The sequence below is a fragment of the Rhinolophus sinicus genome, chromosome 10, assembly GCF_057876585.1.
Source record: "Rhinolophus sinicus isolate RSI-liver-muscle chromosome 10, RSI-T2T, whole genome shotgun sequence".
Lineage (NCBI taxonomy): Eukaryota > Metazoa > Chordata > Mammalia > Chiroptera > Rhinolophidae > Rhinolophus > Rhinolophus sinicus.
Genome location: NC_142510.1, coordinates 4,186,286 through 4,207,109, shown reverse-complemented (window position 1 = coordinate 4,207,109; position 20,824 = coordinate 4,186,286). Strand labels below are relative to the sequence as shown.

At 50.6% G+C, this 20,824-nt stretch overlaps 1 protein-coding gene and 1 long non-coding RNA gene across 3 annotated transcripts in view; one reads left to right on the top strand and one right to left on the bottom strand.

Annotated features, from left to right (window-relative positions):
* Positions 1-10,422, top strand: part of XYLT1 (xylosyltransferase 1) — a 340,445-nt gene extending 330,023 nt beyond the window's left edge. For both annotated transcript variants that reach the window (XM_074322544.2, XM_074322543.2), the window contains exons 11-12: positions 1,859-2,192; positions 4,838-10,422. In XM_074322544.2, coding sequence (XP_074178645.2) covers positions 1,859-2,192; positions 4,838-5,160 — 657 coding nt within the window. In that variant the 3' untranslated portion in view covers positions 5,161-10,422. The remainder of the gene's footprint in view (positions 1-1,858; positions 2,193-4,837) is intronic.
* The window catches only part of LOC141569431 (uncharacterized), a 250,600-nt gene continuing 235,249 nt past the window's right edge, over positions 5,474-20,824 (bottom strand). Inside the window, exons 6-9 of the long non-coding RNA XR_016022541.1 lie at positions 8,491-8,746; positions 7,480-8,321; positions 6,414-6,557; positions 5,474-5,561 (exon numbers count right to left, since the gene is read on the bottom strand). This is a non-coding gene — a long non-coding RNA (uncharacterized LOC141569431). The remainder of the gene's footprint in view (positions 5,562-6,413; positions 6,558-7,479; positions 8,322-8,490; positions 8,747-20,824) is intronic.

The window sequence follows — 20,824 nt, the reverse complement described above, 5'->3', positions numbered from 1 at the left end:
GGTGCCAGAGACAGAAGTGGCATGGGCACAAGATGAAAGGCAAGAGAGTGCCCTTGTCAAGGAGGCACTGAGAGTATTCCAGGGTGGCCGGGAGCAGGGGCTGCGTGGAGGGGACAGACGGACAGACGGCGCCGGCCCTCTCAGGACAGGACAAGAGACCAGACTCAACAACAGTGAGTTGCTGAAAAGGGTTGCACGTAGGGAAGTAACAGCATCAGGTTTCTTTAGAAAAGTCTCAAAGACTTTGAGGCGCAGCTTGAATCCTCTGCACTCAATAGTGTTACTTTAATTCCTGCGGTGTCCCAGCCACGGTGCTAAGCTCCGGGGTCGTCAGGCGCAGCCAGTTCCACAGGGCGCAGAGAACGCCAAGAGGGCACGTCGGGGCGGGGCGGTGGCCCTGCAGAAACGGCCTGGCCGTCACTCGGCTGCCCTGGGACAGCTCCTCAGTCCCGGTGTGTGACAGAAAGTTGAAGCCAGCTGTGCAGGTGTGTGTGTGCCCGTCGCCCCTGGTCTGTAGTAAGTGCTTGGCACATGTGTCAGAGGAATGAGTGAGTGAGTAAATGAATGAGAGGTAATACACAGAACAGTGAGGTCAGACTTCCTGGGCTCCGCGCTGCTCCTCGCTGACCACAGCAACTAACCTGTCTGCTCTGAGCCTCAGTTTCCTCATCTGTAAGATGGGGACTTCCAGAGTAAGCCTGGTGGCGCTGGGAGCACCCAAGCGTGTCGCTGTGCGCCTGGCTCCCTGCGAGCTCTCCGTACACATTAGCTTTCAGCTCCGTGTCCTGGTAAATAATGGACGAGACTCAGGGCAAGAACAAGAAAGTAAACCAGCTCCTGTTCACACTGCACATGCGGGATCCTCTCAGGGTGTAAACGTGTGTCCACACGTGCACCCCGACCTGCAAACACACACACACGCACACACACGTGCTGATCCTGGAAAGACCACGGAAGCAGAGCGAGCCTTGCTCATCGTGGGCTCATTATCTGCTGCCAGCGGTGCCCCGTGCTGCGTCTTCCAAAACATTAAATTAAACCTCCTGCAGGAGCAGGAGACCCTTAATTTAATTTGATTTTAAATAGCAACAGACTCAGTGTCAAGGATCTACATAGTCCATTCGTTGTCACGTCATTCATTCAGCACATACTGAGCACCTACTGTGTGCCCAAGTACCACGAGACAGCACTGGAGCAGTGGGATTTGAGCGAGGACATTTCACGCGGTCTGTCTACTGGGTGACTAAACTGAGGTGATGAAAATAGAAGCCGGGAAGAAGAGCAGGTGCCTGGTGGGTCAGAGCCACACACACACCCCACCCACCCCTGGCTGGCAGGAAAGACGGCTCATACAACCATCGCCCGTCCCTGGGGTCCAGTCCAGAATGCTTTAGGGAGGCCAGCGTTGTCTCTTCCTCAGAGAACCATGTGAAGTCCTGCAATGAAAGGCGAGGCTGGGGGACCCTGCTTTTCGTAGCTCAGGGCAGGGCCGCTGTGAAACCTGAGCTCCTCTTGTTCAGAGCAGTCACACCAAACAGAAGCATGTGACCTGGAAAACCAAGGAGCAAGGTGGAAAGCAGCCGTGCCTATTGAGTGGCAGGATGTATGTTTCCACACAATGGCCTGTAAGCATTCATTTCATTCATTCCGTGCACATTCTTTTTCCAAAGCACACACCACGTGCCAGGCACAGGAGGCCCAAAGATTTAGTGACTGGACCACAGGCCTTGTCACCCCCCAGATGGGCTTCAAATCCTGTCCAACTTTGAGCAGGCAGCTTCATCGAAGCCTCGGTTTCCTCATCTGTAGAACGGGTACATAAGGCCCAGTGATTGCAGGACTCGCTCTCTCGTTTCAGGTCGGCACTGACTGGGACGCCAAGGAGCGTCTCTTCCGGAACTTTGGGGGCCTCCTGGGACCCATGGACGAGCCGGTCGGCATGCAGAAGTGGGGCAAGGGCCCCAACGTGACCGTGACCATCGTCTGGGTGGACCCTGTCAACGTCATCGCAGCCACCTACGACATCCTCATCGAGTCCACTGCCGAGTTCACCCACTACAAGCCCCCTCTGAACTTGCCCCTGAGGCCCGGCGTGTGGACAGTGAAAATCCTCCACCACTGGGTGCCAGTTGCAGAGAGCAAATTCCTCGTCACACCTCTGACCTTCTCCAACAGGCAGCCCATCAAACCAGGTGAGTCTGAGGGGCCTCGCGGGCGCTTCGCCGGGGCAGGTGTGGGGCGTGGGGGAGGTTTTTGAGAACGTGCTCTCTGCTCTGCGCCTGTTTCTGCCTGCAGGGGGGTGATGTCATCTGTCTATTTATTAGGGGCTCTCCCACTGGACTCCCAGAAGGCCCTGATCGTATTTAACACAAGCTAGGAGATAAACTGAGACAGATTGACTTGCAGCAACTCTTGCTCACTGTTTAAAAAAGTAATTAGAACGGGAAATTGTGTTCATTAGAAATGATACACTAGGTGAAAAGGCATGCCACGTACTAGTGGAAAATATTTGCTACACATAAAAATAGTGCTCCTGTCCCAAATATACGACAAGCACTCAAACTCAGAAATCCCGTACATCAAAGTACAAGCCCCCAAGCGTCCCTGGGCAGGCTCACATCCGCGACACCTCTCGGGATTTCCAAAGCCAGACAAGGGGAGTGATGGGAAAGGCAGTCTCCTCTCTGTGTCAGATGCACCTGAGGGGCAGGCAAAGGAGCCCTTCACTGGGTCCTGCGTTTTCCAGTCTTTTTCCCAGCGTTCCTGACGTTGGCGAGGCTCTCCCCACCCCTGCCCAGCACGGGCCAGGGGTCATGTCACCCCACTGGGCACCCTCCCACCCCGGCGTCAGTAATTGTATCTGATAACGATGTTCCAATGACAGGGAACACGAAGGTGGGAGCCATGCAATTTGCTAAATGATTCATCAAGAGTAATTTGTTATCGATGCGTCCCTAGTAATCTCAAGAAATCTGATGAGGTGGAATCGCGGGAAATGTAATTACAGAGGCAAGCGTCGCCGGCTGCTGTTAAGGGCACGTCCCACGTTACCCTCGTTTTTTCCTGCGTGTCTGCCACTGTGAGGGGTTCCCGGTGTCCGAGTGTGTTAGCTGCTCTTTCCGCGGTGCGTGCCCGGCCTTTTGTCTGCGTGGTGTCTCCCCACCCCCATCTGCAGGATGGGGGCACCGAGAACGTAGGCCTGCGCCTGAGAGAACAGGTGTGGTCCCTGCCGGTGGTACAGGCCTGGACCTGCCCGCCCAGATGGGCGGGCGCTTTAGACGCGACCCACCTGGCTGGCAGGGAGCTCTGCTAAGTCACTGCAAGATGCACACGCACGGCCACTAGTGCCCCTTCTCCCAGCGGCTCCCCTCTGAACTGCAGGGCCCAGCCCCTCAGCTTCCTGGGCCGCTGGGAACAGAAGGAATGACTTTCTGGTGTGTGTTAATTGACGTGTGGTTTTAATTCCACTAGTTTTCCCTTTGCGTTTAGAAGGACGGACGTGTATGGGGTCTTCCTTCCTCCTCCTTCCCGCTCAGGACCACATGTAACCAGGCTGTCACCCCTGTCACTGAGGGTGACAGCCGCTGTCAAGCAAACAAGAAGCATTGTCTTCTGAACGCTGCTTCCTCTTAGAAGGAGGTTTCTTCTAATCCTAGTTCTCTGGGCTACAGCCAAAGCTGAGCTGGTCAAATACAACTCACCAGAAGCATTGCCGTATTTTTTAAAATACGTATTCTTGTGTTTGGCAATAAGCAACGAGCGGGAACTGCTGTACACGGAAACAGCTAGCTGCTTTCCTGCAGCCCAAATGGCTACACTTTCTGCTTCCTCAGCTTCACGCCCAGGAAGCAGTGACAGCCCTCTCGTTTGCATGTCACTTCACGTTGACAAAGCACATGAACTTCTAGCTGAGCCTCTTGCCAGCCCAGGAAGGCCCACGGGTGCAAGGCTGAGTAGCCCCATTTTACAGGTGGGGACACCAAGTCTTCGAAAGGCTGGCTCCCAAATGGAAGCATTAGCTTCCGGCTGGTGGATGAGTCTGTGGTAGGAGACCATGAGGACAGACACCAGCTTTGGTGTCAGCCACTCTTTGATTTAACCCCCGTCCTGTGGCTAACTGTAGCCACCTCTGTTTCCCCATCTGTGAAATAGGGATGGTGACGTCAGCCCTGTAGGGGGTGTGTGTGTGGTGTAACCTCCTTGACTAGCTGCTTCCCGCCTCACATAGACTGGAGCCTGGCCCTTAGTCTTTGTCAAATGAATAGATTAACGAGTGCCTTACATGTAGTGCAGTGGTACCTCGGTTTTCGAACGTCTCCGTTGACAAACATTTCAGTTTACGAACGCCGTAAACCCTGAAGTAAGTGCTTTGGTTTTCTAACACGCCTCGGAAGTCGAACCTGTCCTGCGGCTTCCGGAGGCCCAGCTGGCGGCTGTTCTCCAACGTTTCAGAACTTGAACGGTCTTCCGGAACGGATTACGTTCGAAAACCGAGGTACCACTGTAGCTGGGAAATCTGTGCTGAATGAAAGCCTTGCATAAAGTAGGTGCTTAAAAATATGCATTGAATGAATGAACGGAGCCCAGCAAGTGCGTCATACACGTGTGCTGAGTGAATGAGTGACTGCAGCGTGTCCTGCTCACGAATTGGCGTAAGTGGGCTCATAACGTTGAAGGAATGTCTTCACAGGCTCAGTTTCCTCACCTGTACAAGGGGCCTGCAGAGAGGACTTGCGCATGAGCCTGTCGCGCGAATTCAGTGGCGCCCCAGCCAGGCCCCCAGCAGGTACGGGTTTCTCAGCTGTCCTAACGATGTCGTGGCTCCCTTTGCTTTCAGAGGAGGCCCTGAAGCTGCACAGCGGGCCCCCCCGCAGCGCCTACATGGAGCAGAGCTTCCAGAGCCTGAACCCTGTGCTCGGCCTGCCCATCAGCCCCGCGCAGCTAGAGCAGGCGCGCAGGAACGCGGCCGCCACCGGCCCCGCGCTGGAGCGCTGGCTGGACTCGCTGGTAGGCGGCATGTGGACGCCCATGGACATCTGCACCACCGGTCCCACCGCCTGCCCCGTCATGCAGAGCTGCAGCCAGACCGCCTGGAGCTCCTTCAGCCCGGACCCCAAGTCAGAGCTGGGGGCGGTCAAACCCGACGGCCGGCTCAGGTAGCACTGCGCACACGGGAGCCCCGGCGGGTCTCAAAGGGAAGCGGCCAGCGGGCTGGTGGGGCCTGGACCCTGGCCTCCCACCCCGGGGGTGCCTCTTGTGGGAGGGGCTCTCCTGGCTGTAGAATGATGGAGCAGGGCCATCGCAGGACCTGCCGACTGGCATGTGGCAAGCTGGCTACGGGGACAGGATGGCTCGGTCTCAGCACCGTGCTGTCACCTCTTCTGGTTGCTCCTCGAGTCCTACAGGGTCCTTGTGTCCCCCCCACCCCCCTAGTGACCCAACCCCCCCCCCCCAGACAAATGATTCTCAAAACTTTTACTTTGAGGAGAACTTTGTTTACTAAGCGCAGTCATGGGTGGAAGTTCAAGGTACAGACGAAACGCAGGCTGCTCTGGTCGAAGCTGGGGAGAGAGAGGAGGTTGTCTCAAAGCTCAGCCCACAGGCTCTCGCTTTGCCAAGGGCATCTCCTAGGTACCTCTCAGACCCCCAGGGCCCTGCACAACCCAGCTGGACAAGCACTGCCCAGACGGTGGACTTGCGCTCCAGCCCCGCCCTCCAGCTCATCTGCCTGCTCCTCTGGGCCGGGAAAGCCTGGTGGCAGCCCTGAAACCACAGGCCACTGAACGTCACGTTCACGGCCCCTCCCCAGGGAGGCAACAGGCACAGGAGGCTCCGAGCCGCCCACAGCCCTTCTTCTGAGTAGCTAGATGTGCAGGAAAGCCCTCCGATGTGACATGGCCAAGGTCCACCCAGAGTGTGACTGCCAAGTGTCCTGAGTGCCAGGCCACCCTCCCTCGAGGCAGAAATGGGATGGCGAGGCTGCGTATTGAGTTTCCCGGCCATTCAGGGGCCAGGAGACCAAGACCCTGACCTCGCTGGCCAGGAAACGTATAGATTGTTCAGAGCCAAACCATCCCGAGCTCGAAAGCACAGCAGGGCCCTCCTCTGCCTGAGCCCTCCCGCTCTGAGGTCAGACACTCCACACCTTTGTGAATCACACACTCGGTGCTCTTGTGGGGGACTAACGGCAGGGACCAGACTTTCACAGCCAGGAAAAAGCATTTCCAGTTCGGTTTCTAAATTCATGCCCTTTCTTTCCAAGGTGCCAACGGGCCCACCTGACAGGCAGCGTACAAGCTTGGGTATCTGGTGGTTTAAGCCCTAAACCCTAAACAACAGTGTTATTCAAATGACTCTCATCCGCGAACCCCTCCCCAGAGCTCCCCCCACCCTCCCCCTTGGAAAAGTCCCACCTCGGTTGCAAACTGTCCTTCCCAGGAGAGCAGGCCTTGGTGTATGTCTCCCCAGCGTGAGTTGGAAGTACCGCAGTTCACTCCGTGACCTTCCAGCTGTCGCCCCCAAAACCGCCCCATCGCTGCCCAGCAAGTCAGGGGGTCCTGTGGCCAAGGGAGGAGATAGAGAAGGGACACGTTAGCTATTTATTATTTAATGTTTTAGTCAGTGACTAATTAGTAGGTGCTGTTTTTGCAGCTTGTCAATCGTTCTCTTACTAATGGAAGCTGCCTTTATTCACAAAAGGCCCCCCTGCCCCCCCAGCCCCGTCTCCCCTCGCGTCTGTCTGTCTGTCCCTCTCTCTCTCGCCTACGTTCTCCCTGTTCTCAGAGGAAAGCAGGGCTGTTGGGCATCATGCACTCGCTGAAAGTGGGGTCACAGGGAACGTAGGAGCCCCGATTTTCCTCATGGTAGCCTCATCTGCCCCTTCAGTTTTGGGGGTGTTGGAGTGCCTGAGCCATCCCTGCTCCCCACCCCAGGCCAGGGACTCGGCAGGCCGACTGCTCCTGCTCGTGGAGGGAGCGTATGCAGAGCTTGGGCCGCCTCCTCCCTGCTCACCGCCCTGCGCCAGGCCAACCCTGAGCTCCCTGTGACGTGACAACATGCCAGAGGGACACCAGCCCAGGAGGGGAAAGACCCAGGTGGTCAGACGGGCCAGGAGACGGTCACTGTCAACAGTGGTTCCTGGGACCTCAGAGAGGCTTTTTCAGAAAGGCTACCTGAGCTCTAAATGGACTTACAAACTGTGGGAGGCCCGTGCCACACGCTCTTCCTACCCCAGCCTCTGGCCCGGGCTGCCCAGGCCACCAGGCGCGGTGGCCACCAGGCGCGGTGACACTGCAGCGGCTTTCTGGGCTCAGCCCTGACATGCCCTGTGCAGTGAGCGCCTGCAGATTCCCAGCCGGGACCTTCCTGCACCCACTGACGCTGCTGACATTTGTTCCCACCGTGAACGAGAGGGGAAGTGCAGAGCGGGCTTACCTGGGGACAAGCCCCACCGCCTCCCGGGCTTCACGCCCTACTCACCGCAGTAGATTCTGGCTCACCGAGCAGTCACCCGGGTGTCCCTTAACGTCCTCTGTTGTTGGGCAGAGAATAATTTTGCAGATGTTACAGTTGGTTAAAAACACAATTCCTAACAAACCCCAGGATGATGTGAGAAACGGTGATATTTTCCAGGGAAAACCATTCAGCTCATTTCTTTATCTGCCGAAGGATGATTTAGTTGCTTGAGGCCCCTGGTTGGAGAGAACGTCAGCGATGGCTTCCTGAGGGTTTTACGGCGCGGAGGACACTGGCTGGGACGTGGTCTCTGTGCCAGGGTCGTGCAGAATAGAGGAGAGCAGCTGCTGGGTGGCATGTGAGCAAACACACCCTCACAGCCAAGGTCACTGGGAAGCACGGGACACAAGCCCCCGGGCAGCACCAAGGGGGACCCACTAGGCACAGCCATATGCAAAGGCCCGCCGATCGGAGCCACACCCTCCGCCGGGGTCACACGTGCCCGTGGGCTCAGGACACTAACACAGAAGCAGCTGGAGCGGTGGGGACTGTGGTCTGCTGGCCCACGCACGGCCCGTCCAAAAGAGCAGCTGCTCCTCGGGGTGGCCGGCTGCTGCCTGTGAGGCTGGAGATTCCGGAGCAGCACCTCCCGATGGGGTGGGGCAGCGGAGATCCAGCTCGTTCTAGGAAGTCGGATTTGTAAATCTTGGCAGTTTCGTTTCTTTTTATCAGATGGGCACAGAGGACGCCCCCTGTTGAGCCTGTGCACAGGCAGTGAGAGGGGGTTTTAAAGGTTGGGCATCACCGCCGTGCAGGGGGGAAAAGCAGCTCTGAGAAAGGGCAGGAATCCTCGCCCGCGTTGAGCTCTGAAGGAACAGGAACGTGAGTAGTCACTCATCCCCGTCCCAAAAGCCAGGGTCCCACAGAGGAGGAGTCCCGGGACAACTGGCCTGTTACCCTCCCCTGGTCCCAAGACAGTGAGTGCTGAAGGGAAGAAGGAACCGAATTTGGGGGCCCCCAACTGCTGCCCCTTACCTAAGGGGGCCCATGTCTGTCCAGGCCACAGCGTCCGGAATTCCATCCCTCCCGGCAGAGCTCAAGGATGGGGTTCAGGAGGAGGGGGCAAGTCCCAGGTTGCAGCAGCCGTCTTGCCACGTGTCTGGAAGCTTCTCGGGCAGCCTCGCTGCAGCTGTGCTTGTTCACAGGGTGTCCTCGCTGCTGCCTCAGTTCCCCTACTTCACCCATGGGTCTCCCACAGGCACTACCTCACCGTGTCAGCTGAGACGTTTACCTGGAGGGAAGGAAAGGCTTGATCTGAATGTACAATCTATGCAAATTCTCTCCCTCAGTCTCTCTCTCTCTCTCTCTCTCTGGCTCTCTCAGCAGTTTTGTTTTTTTTTGTTTTTTTTACCTCCCAAACAAGATACTCTGGTACAGACCCCTCTTAAGACTGAGGAGGGCTTTCTTTTACCACCTGTGTCCACCTGTCATGGTGTCTTTGGTTCTGTCCTCGCCGAGCCCACACGGGGAGAAAGTGGCCCTCTCACCCCCGTCCACTGGCCCCCGCCCTCAGACCTCACGGGAAAGCAGGTTCTGCCCTGTCACCTCCATCCCTATCTCATCTCCAGTCCTGACTTGCCTCTGACTTGCTTATCCTCCCCCACCCCCCCAAAAAAGCCTTAGGTTCTCCTTTTTGAAATGTGGCCTTAAAATTATTTTTGGAAAGCTGACCTCCCTCTCCCTCTCATTTCCACCGACATCCGAGAAGAAAGAGCCTCTTGAAGCATTCGTGGCAGCCTCCTAAGGGAGGGGCGGCCAATCTGTAGTTTGCAGATGCTTAGGAATTGCTAATAAACGTCGTCTTTAAGAAAAATATTCTTCAATGTTCCCTATGGGTAAAATGAAGGCTTGGGTGCTGGTCTAAACCTCAGCCAGCTCCTGAGGCGCTCAGAGCAGACGGCGGCTGGAGTGGGCTGGCGCCATCACCTGCCGAGCGCTACCTCCGCTTTCCAACCCTCCCCTCCCCCAAAGATGTGGTGACTCTGGACTTAGTCAAGGGTGAATCAGGAGAGTCCCTCAATGTATCTCCCTGCCCTTCCTGCCTGGAAAGGGAAAGCAGTAACGCTCCAGCAGATGGCTTCTGTCCTCCAAGGGACCACTCTCTCCCTCCTTTCACGGCCCCTTTTGCCCCTCCCATCGCTCCAGGGCTGATGGAGGCCAAAGACCCAGGGTTTTCACAGGAAACTCACTGGAACCGAGCGTTTTGTCGTCTTTGTAGTCCTTTCGCCTTTTTTAAAAAAAATTGTTTTTAATATTATTATGTTGTCAATAGCATTTGTTTGGGTATTTTTTAGAGGCCTCACAATAAGTTATTACCGTCCCCTTCTTTTTTTTTCAAAGACATGTGGTGATATAGTTTCTAAAAATAACTATTTTGTTATAGATCATAATATGCATAAAACTGTACAGAAATATTTTGTAATGTATTGATTTTTTTAAAAAGAGAATCTGTAAATAAAGTTTTAAAAAAAAGAGAGAGAATTCAAATGGCACACACTGAAAGATGTAGATATTTTGCTATTTATTTAAAGGAGTATTTTAAGAGATATCGAACTATCTGAAATTGACCAGTAATCAAAGTTCCAATCAAGCAAATGCTTTTCCTCATGGTAGAATGAGTCTCAAAAACAATTGCACTACCCACCCATTTTTGCACCTTTTCTGTCTTTTCATTTAGCAGGAAAACAACGAAATTGTGCCTTAGCTGTTTTTTGTTTTGTTTTGTTTTGTTTGGTCTAGGGGCGTTTGTTTCTGTCTGACAAAGCAAAATTTTTTGCAGAAAAAAGTGGATGTAATAAATACTGTACCATACCAAAAACACTGCAGCAGGTGTATATAGATGCTTTCTGTCATACTGTGTTTTCAGATGCAGAATTTTAAAATTAAAAACAAAAAAAAAACACTGTCCTACGGAACCGTGACTGCGTAGCTGCTTTTCACCTTCACACAATCTTGTACTCGCTTCCTTCCTCTGTACTGTCCCTCCCCTAGTGTGGGGGGTGACTGTACGATTTGTCATCCAAACTGGGATACTTTTGAGAATGAAGGGGGCACAGACTAGAGGAAATGCTGAGACCACAGGCATGAACTCAGCCTCTCCTGGGAAACCTGGGTGTGTGGACCCACTCCCTAATCAAGCTTGCTCGCAGCCGCAGCTAGATTACTGCAAGAGTCCCCTGGTTGAGGCAGAAGTATATGGTTTTAAACTCTTTCTTAAGTAGAGGTTAGTGAGAAGACACTGCCATAAAGCGGCTGAATTTGGCCTGCAGTGGGTCCCCTCCCAGGAGAGCCCAGGGCTGGCACACCTGGTGGCCATCTTCAGACCAAGCTGAAGCATCACCCAGGCGCCTGCAAGGACAGCACACTCAAAAGACAGACGGGGCAGGCACCAGAGCCGCACTAAAACAAACCCTGGTCTGCAGGGTCAGCCCCTGCATCACACTTAGTCACAGCCTGTCCTCACAACAAACCAGCTCGAGGGTCAATCCCTCCTGCTGACATGCAAACAGCAACCGAGGCTCAACTACAAGAAGAGGGCACATGCAACCCACACAAGGGACACACCTGGATCACCTGGAGCTGGTGAGGAGGGAGACTGTGCCACTGGGTCACAAAGGACACCGTGCTTCCCCCAAAATAAGACCCAGTCAGACAATCAGCTGTAATGTGTCTTTTGGAGCAAAAATTAATTTAAGACCCGGTCTTATTTTACTATAATATAAGACCAGATCATATATAATATAATTAAAACAATAACATATATATAAAATATAATACCGGGTCTTATATTAATTTTTGCTCCAAAAGACACATTAGGGCTGATTGTCCGGCTAGGTCTTATTTACAGGGAAACAGTACCACAACATAAGGCCACGTTACTAAGACCAGGAGACACAGCAGATCTAATACATAGAAATAAACACAGGGAGGCAGCCAAAATGGGGAGACAAGGAAACATGTCCCAAATAACAGAGCAAAGCTCCAGAAAAAGAACTAAAATGAGGAGACTACGTATCTGAAGAAATAATGACCGAAAATTTTCCTAACCTGGCAAAGGGAGAGAAACGGTTGTTTCTTTTAAGGGAAACTCAATCTTCAAACAAAACTATACATTAAACTCCAATATATAAAAGACACTTTAAAACTGGAGGCGGGGAGGGCTGCTGTAGTTGGAAGTGGAAATTATGTCTTAGCAGAATTCTACCTCCCCTCCCCAGCCAACCACTTTGGTGGCCGGAGCTGTTTAGACGACCACGCTTTGAAACCAAACCTCTGGTGGAAGCAGCGAGACCTCGGGTAGGACTAGTGTCAGGTCTTGCTGCCAGGATGCCAAAAGTTGAGTTCTAGGCCGGGTCTCTGAGACTGAGACCAAACCGAGATTAATTCACTCCTACCTGGTCTTGGCAAGTCAGAAGGGTGGAAACTTAGAGTTGGGGTGAAGAGAAGGTAATGGCTGGCCTGAGGTCAAGTTTGGAGACTCCTGATCCGATGCATTCAGATGTAGTTGGTCCGTTTGCTCTGCCAAGAAACCGCTGCCCCACCCCTGAGGGGAACCAAGACAGCCAGGCCCTCTCCTCTCCAGGGCTGGTTCTGCCACTGATTTGCTCCTGATCACAGCAAGTCTCTTTCCTATGACGGGTCTCAGATTCCTCATCTGCCATACGGGAAAAGGGGGCTCATTGACCTTCACTGACCTTCAGCTTCGGCATAGTAGGTGCACAGTCTAATTTCCACCCTGGTACCTAACAGAGGTCATGTCAGGTGCCAGCTCTTTAGAGGAGCTGCTCTCAAAATAGGATTTCTCATGTTCCTATCTAGGTTGATCGGGCTTCTTTAAACTTACAGCAACAGTAATCCAACTCAAAGAGGTTTCATCGGAAGGTGACCCTACCAGATCACGAGACTGCAGAAGACCACAGAAGTAAGACAGCGGGGGAAGGAGGGCAGCCCTGGGGCACTCAGAATTGGAATTGGGGTCTCCATACTCATGGTTCCTGTTTCCTCCATTTCTGCTGGTCCACTTTGATTTGATTCTCCCCTACAGACAGTGGACGCGACGTGATGGAGAAAGAAGGCCCCGGAAGTCCCTGCTTCCTGTCCTTCAAACTCCGTAACACAGAAACATCAATGTCCTTTGTCCTCAGTGCCAAAGGAAATGGCTCTAACAAGCAAGCTTGGGCCCCACCACTGGGGCCAGGCAGACAGGGTGCTATAATTGGCTGAGTCTGGATCATATACCCACCCTTGTGGCCAGGGGATTGGGTAAGAAACTGTGATTGGCAGCCCCACCCCAGTCACATGATCAGAGTAGACGAGGAACATTTCCCCAAAGAGAGAAGACGGTGTTGAACGAAAAAAGACAACAGCTGTCCATCCACTTGCCACAGCCAACTCCAGGCTCAGGTGGCTTCTCAGACGCCTGTCCAATTCCTTTCTGCTCTTCAAGGGCCCGGATCGTGTCTGCCCAGCTCCTAGCTCTCTCCCTACAGAGAAGGGCTCTGGGCCTGCCGTGAGCAAATCGTTTCCAGTAAATATCATAGGGATGGTGCAGAGGATTGCAAAGCTCACTCAGCTGCGGAGCATTTATGCTTCCGGGACCACATGGTGCATTTCTCCTGTTCTCCTTGTCGCATGGGGACAGGACTCATGAAAGAAGCCGTGGAATTGCCCTTTGCTGATTGTAGTGGAAGATCCTAGCGCGCAGCAGAAAGCGGAGCCTGGGAGCCTGCCAAGAGGGTGTCTGTAGCATCATCCTGGGACCCAGCCTCCCCTCAACCTTTCACCGTCCCAGCCCCTCAGCAGTCCCCCAAAACCCACAGCCAGCACATCTGTCCTTGGTGAGTGAAGCTTCTAGAAAAGGAGTTGAGAAGGAAAGCACCGCTGGCTGATGGACTGACAGCCATCATAGCAGACGGGGTGGGACTCAGGAGAAATATGGGGAAGCTTCGCAAATCACACTATCAAGGCTGAACCCCTGACTACCAATTTTTCAGTGCCCCCTCCCACCCAAGAATCAGGTAATCCCATGTCCAAACACTAGTTTCATTATGGATCAGCTAAGTTAGGTGTGAGTCAAGTTCCCTAACCTCTCTGGGCCTCAGCTTACCTGTCTGTATGTCGGGGATAATAGTTACTGACTCATAAAGCTGTTGGGAGAATTTTAGAAAGACAACACATGAAATACATAGTCCACTGTCTGCACACAGAAGGAGCTCAATAAATGTCAGCAACCTGTGCCTTCACACCTCAGAAGTGAAAGCTCTCTGAGGGCAGTGACAATGTGTTTTCCTCAAATAGTAAAGGACTTGACACATAAAATGGTTGCCAGCATTTGATGGATGAATGAGTAAATGAAGGAACGAATAAACTGCACTGCTGCTACTTCCATCATTTCTTCTGGGGCGTTCCATTTAGTCTGGTCTCCACGATCACTCCGTTTGACACCTGATGTCTTCCTTAAGCCTTAACTTAAGGCATCACCTTGACTTCTGAGATTCGAGGGAGATTTCCTCACATGCCCTGAACCGAGGGAAACAAAGCACTGCCCCCAATCTCTCTCGAGATTTTTAAGGAGACTCAAGTTCAGCTACAACCCTAGGTTCCACTTCCACTGACTTGGCTCGTTTTACAGATCCCTCCTCTATTCTGCAGGGTTTTTTTCTCCTTTGTATACGATATCACCCCAATAAGCACCCCAATCCACCCTCCCCAGATAACTAGTGCCCAGCTATGTCGACAGATTTGACCAAAGCTTTCAGGTAAGGGATTGCATGAGAGCATTTCCAATGGTTTAGAATTTAATATTAGATACTTCCGTTTTCAAAAGCCCCAGAATCCTTGAGTGGCCACCTGTCTGCACAGTCTCCAGTCTCCTGGCATCCGTCTCCCTCCCTCCATGCCGTGGCCTTTTCTTCTGTCTGCTCTCCACCCCTCACCCCATCACCCTGTAGATGTCTAGGAAGAGAAATAATAAACCATTAATTGCCATGAATAACCAAGGCAACAAGACAGCTCAGGAATAAAATGAAAAGTCTCCAGAAAATGAACTTAAAGACATGGAAATATGTGACTTAAATGACAGAGAATTCAAGATTGCAGTTCTGAAAAAACTCAACGAGATGCAAGAAAACACAGAAAGGCAGTTCAATTAACTCAGAAACGCAATCAAAGAACAAAATGAACATTTTACCAAAGAGATTGGAATTTTAAAAAAGAACCAAATAGAATTTCTGGAGATTAAGAACTCAATAAAAGAAATGAAGAATGAAACAGTTTAGGCTATTTCATTCTTAGGTAGTAGAGTTGACCAGATGGAGGAAAGAATCGGTGACATCAAAGATAGAAATCTGGAAATGACACAGATGGAATAAGAAAGAGACTTGAGACTTAAAAGAAATGAAAGAACTCTACAAGAACTTTCTGACTCCATCAGAAAGAGCAATATAAGAATAATGGGCATACCAGAAGGAGAAGAAAGAGAGAAGGGAACAGAGAATACATTCAAACAAATAGTCGGTGAGAACTTCCCAAACTTGTGGAAAGAACTGGATCCTCAAATCCAAGAAGCAAATAGAACACCTAATTACCTCAATCCCAACAGACCTTCTCCAAGGCACATTGTATTAAAGCTGTCAAAAATCAATGACAAAGAAAGAATCCTCAAAGCAGCCAGAGAAAAGAAGATGGTAACCTACAAAGGAAAGGCCATTAGATTATCATCAGATTTTTCAGCAGAAACTCTACAAGCCAGGAGGGAGTGGAACCAAATATTCAAACTATTGAAAGAGAGAAATCATGAGCCAAGAATAATATATCCAGCAAAGATATCCTTTAGATATGAAGGAGGAATAAAGACCTTTCCAGACATACAGAAGCTAAAGGAATTTTCTAACACACGACCTGCACTACAAGAAATACTGAAAGGCTATTCGACCACCATCAATAGGGATAATTTGTGACAACCAAAACATAAAAAGGGGGAGAGTAAAGGCCTGAATAGGAATATGGGAATGGAGAAAGGAAGCATGCTGAAGGAAATGGCACACTCTATCATATTTTCTCTTACATAAACTTAATGGTAACCACTCAAAAAAAAAAAATCCAGAACTGATATAACATAATAAAAGAAACAGGGAAATTCATAGAATAGCACCACACAGAAATACTAGACAACAACAAAAAGGCAAAGAAACAATGGAGACACAGTCTTATTAGAAAACCAAAGATAGAATGATAGGAAATCCTCACATATCAAGAGAAAGAAATAAAAGGCATCCAAATTGGGAATGAAGAAGTTAAATTGTCACTCTTTGCAGATGACATGATGCTATATATAGAAAACCCTAAAGATGCCACAAAAAAAGCTATTAGAAACAATAAACAAATACAGTAAAGTTGCCGGCTACAAAAATCCATTGCATTCCTATGTACTAACAATGAAATCTCAGAAAAGGAAATTAAACAAAAATTCCTTTTGCAATTGCAACAAAAAGAATAAAATGCCGAGGAATAAACTTAACGAAAGATGTGAAAGACCTATATGCTGAAAACTATAAGACGTTTTTAAAAGAAATTGAAGAAGATACAAAGAAATGGAAAGACATTTCGTGTTCATGGATTGGAACAATCAACGTAGTTAAAATGGCCATATTACCCAAAGCAATATACAGATTTAATGCAATCCCCATCAAAATCTCAATGGCATTTTTTAAAGAAACAGAACAAAAAATCATCAGATTTGTGTAGAACCACAAAAGACCCCGAATAGCCAAAGCAATCTTAAGAAAAAAGAACAATACTGGAGGTATCACACTCCCTGGCTTTAGCTTGTACTACAGGGCTACAATAATCAAAACAGCATGGTATTGGCCGAAAAACAGACACATAGACCAATGGAACAGAGTTGAGAACCCAGAAATAAACCCATATAAATATGGACAATTTTTGACAAAGAAGCAAAAAACATACAATGGAGAAAAGACTTCAATAAAAGGTGCTAGGAGAATTGGAAAGCCACGTGCAAAAGAATGAAACTGGACTGCTATCTGTCCCCATGTACCAAGACTAATTCAAAATGGATCAAAGACTTAAGCATAAGACCTGAAACAATAAACTGCATAGAAGAAAACATAGGTACTAAACTTATGGACCTCAGGTTCAAAGAGCATTTTATAAATTTGACTCCAAAGGCAAGGGAAGTAAAAGCTGAAATAAATGAATGGGACTATATCACATGTAAAAGCTTCTGCACAGCAAAAGAAACCATCGACAAAATAAAGAGACAACCAACTGAATGGGAGAAGATTTTTGCAAACAACGCCTCCGATAAGGGGCTAGTATCCAAAATAAACAAGAAACTCACACAACACCATCACCGGCCACCGCCCAGCCCCACCTTTCTTCTGGATCCTCCCAGGCAAGTAAGCCACCTTCCAGAACGTACCTAAGCCCGGAAGGCGTCCTGCATTCCACAGCCCCTTCCTTCCCTCCTGGTCTTACTGACATCTCTTCACACTGTCCCTTCTGCATCCCCACGTGCCTACTTACACCCAGCATTTGCTACCTGGCTAGGAGCCTGTAACCTCGGGTTGGTTTCCAGGTGGAAGGTAAGATCATTAAAGGGTGATTATGTATCAGGACACTGGTCAGCAACCCCCACCATCCCCAGAGACCAAGCCTGGGGAGCCATGGAAATTTGGATCTTGGAGGGCGCTCCAAGGGCAACTGAGGTCAAGAGGCCTCATTTGGGAGGAGAGGATAATAAGGTTTTCTTCCGTGCTCCCCCACTCTCAAAAGGTGACCTCTCTCTACCCAGGACAGGCAAGTCTATAGAGACAGAAAGTAGATCAGTTGCCTGGGGCTGGAGGCGGGGACCGGGGTAGAAGATGGTGACGGTGGAAGGTAGCAGAGTTTCTTTTTGAGGTGCTGAAAACGTTCTAAAATTGACTATGGTGATGGCTGCACACCTCTGGGAATATAAGATACAACACTGAATCATACACTTTAAATGGGTGCATTCTACAGAATAGGAGTTAGTACGTATCTCAAGGTGTTTTTTAAAAAGCCGACCTTTTCGCATACGTAATGGAGACTATAAAAGCACTGGGTGCAAATGCTGGTTGACAGTGTATCATATATTATATTTACTCGACTGTTGTTTCCCTACCTCAGCTAGAACGAAAGCTTCATGGAGGCTACAATACACCTGGTCTGTTTTATTCCCCACTGGTTCTCCAGAGCCCAAAACAAAGCCCAACACTTAGCAGGTGCTTGAAAATGATTCGATGAATGAATGAATGAATGAATGAATGAATGAATGAATGAATGAATGACATCGTAACCAAACCCTCAAACTTACCGGCATCAGAAACAGACTCCCTCCTTTGAATGGAAGAAGTGGCCGCCCTCCTTCCAAAGGTCTGCAGGGGAGCTACGGCTGCTACAGAGAGGTGCTCTGACCTACGCTACTGCCGTCTGCAGGAACCGAACACTGGGGTTCTCCACTTCCATGTCACACTGTCCCTTGTAAACCAGCTGAGCCAGCACCAATTAACACTCAGTAATCCAATTTTCATGAAGTTGGACAAGCAGACACAGAAGTTCACAGAGCAGAACAAATTACTGGAAACGAGTGAAACACCGCTTCTGGCTGCTCAGCCTGCTAAGGAGTCAGGGGCCCTTCCCGTGGGAATCGGAAAGCAGGTAGTGGTTCAAGGTCACCTTGCATGCAGGCTGCTGCCTGGCAGCAGCTTGAGAAACTGGAGGTCGTGTACTGACAGGCTCGTGTGGGGCTGGAGCTCATGGCCCCCCTTCTAGCCCCAGCATTCCTGACTCTGTCCAGACACACACCTCCGTCCTCTCTCATTCCACCTTGAGATTTGAGCAGGAATGGACTTCACCTGCTGCGTGAGGACGTAAACGGTGTTGGTTGACCCAGTTGAAGGGGTCCTCACAGTAAATGGTAAATAAAGCCCATGGATTGTGACTTCAGACCCAAGTCTGAACAGGAAACGGCCAATTACTCTCCGACCTTGGGCTGCTGTGCTGTCTCCAAGTTTCAGTTTCCCCATCTGTAAATTCAGCAGCAACTACAGATGAACGCCTAGGTGTTACACAAGGTAATGCATAGAAAGCATTGACCCCAGGTCCTGGCCAAAAGTATGTTTTCAATAAAGGTTAGTATAAAAAGAAACGATTCAGGCTCTTTTTTGTGAAAGACTCCAAAACGCCATGTTCTATTATTAAAGAACCAAGCCAAGCCTCCCCTCCCTGCCCTAATTCCTCCCGGATGAACCTCAGCTCGCACGGGAAGATCTGCATTAAACCCTCAATGCTTACATCTATTCACACAGGGCAGCTTTGTTGGCACTGAGTTGCAGGCCAGGCCCTGAGCAAGGTGCTAGCGACACAAAACTAGAAGGTGCTGTGCCTACCTTGAAGGTAGGAGTAGGACATAGGTGAGAGAAAGGAGGGGTGACAGGATGACAAGTCATGCAAGTCCTGATGCTTGGACCCGCCTTCACCCTTCCTCAGCTTGTCTGTCACGGCTCCTGAAAATCTCACGATGGCGTCATCCTCCAAGCTTGGTACTAGAAGTGGCTCATGTACTATTTGTTCATTCCCCAACTCATATTTATTGAGCACCTGCTATGAGTCAGGCACTGAACTGAACTCTGGGCCCCAAATGGTAACAAAACAGACCTGGTCCCATTCCTGCTGGAGCTCAGCGTCCAGGTATGGAAGGCAGCTGTTTAATACAGTAAATGTATCGCTAAATGTAAAATTGCAACTAGGAACAGTGACTGAGAGTATACAATGCAATAAGAATGTGTAATAGGCGGACAGGAGCTAGTCGGGGAGGCGAGAGAAGTCCCCATGAGGAAAGGTGCTAAAGCTCAGAGTTGACGTATGATAACAATGTAACTGGCATGAAGGGAAGGGGAGAGCTTAGCGGGTGAAGACAGCAGCATGTGCAAAGGTCCTGTGGTGGGGAGAGCCTGCATGGGGGGGGCAGAGAGGATGCAGCCGCTGGACCACAGAGATGGGAGCTCACGGAGGTGATGTCGGCGTGCTCAACAGAAACCGGACTCAGAGACCTCACTGGGTTTCTTATCCTCGGAACAGCGTGATACCAGAGAATGTGTGCAAGGCCAGGGGGAGCTAAAAAGGGTGTGACATGATCATATTTGTGCTTTAAGGTGTGACTAAGCTAAAAGGCTGATGGGGCAAGGGTGGGTGAACATGGGGAGTGGTCGGTGATGGAGCTGGAGAGCAGGGTAGCTCGTGCACCACCCTGCAGGCCAGGAATCTGAACTGTCGTCCACGTTCAATGGGAAGACTGGGTCTCTGGTGTGCAAGGAGGGATGGAAGTGAGCAGGAGTAGAGGGGATGGGGTGAGGGGAATGGTTCTGAAGCTAGTGTGACAGTCCAGGTGGGCTATGATGGTAGCTCAAACAGGATGGGGGAGGGGAAAGGGGAAGAGGGGCTGCAGTGGAGATGGGAACGAAAATAGTCAAGAGCTATTTAAAGCACCAAGGGGTTCTAGACAACCTTCCCGCAACTCAGAAGGCTCTGTGAATGAACACGGGCAGGACAGCGAGGAATGAGGCAAGGTGAGATGGTCTTCAGGGGCTCACCTGGGAAGGTGCCAGCCTTGGATGGGCCATTGGACCAATGTGGCTGCCTGGCCTCAGCCTGCATATGTCCCTTTAGATCAAGCTGGGGAATCAGGTAACGTGGCTGACCTCAACAGGACGCCCCACTCTGCTCTGATCCCACCGAGGAATCTCGGGGTGAACTCGGTAGTTGCAGAGTCATCGATACAACCAGGGCAGGAGGCAGAGGCACTAAGCTGGGGTCTGTTTTCCAGGTTAGCCACAATTTCTTTGTCGTAACGACTTCTTCTGTAAGGTTTGGAGGTGATTTTTGAATGAGCCACAGTTCTCAGAGGTGGTGGGGAAAAAAGTTCCCACGGGGTAAGATTTTTATTTCTCATTTCAAAAAGGCCCCAAGTCTCTCCTGTTTTCCTGCACCAGGAAACATAGCTCTAGAAAATAAAATGTCTGGAAATGCTGCTACTGCGGCTGAAATTAAAGACCTTGATTCATTTCCTTTCGAGAGAAAAGTGGTGGACTAATTTCCCTTCCTGAGGATGGGCTTTCTATTAATCAGGGATTCTCATCAGGGGCGATTCTGCCTACCCATCCCCACCCCGGGGACATCTGGCAATGCCAGGAGACATATTTGATTGGAGGTGACACAGGAATCGAGTGGGTAGAAATCAGGGATGCTGTTCACACCCTACAATTCA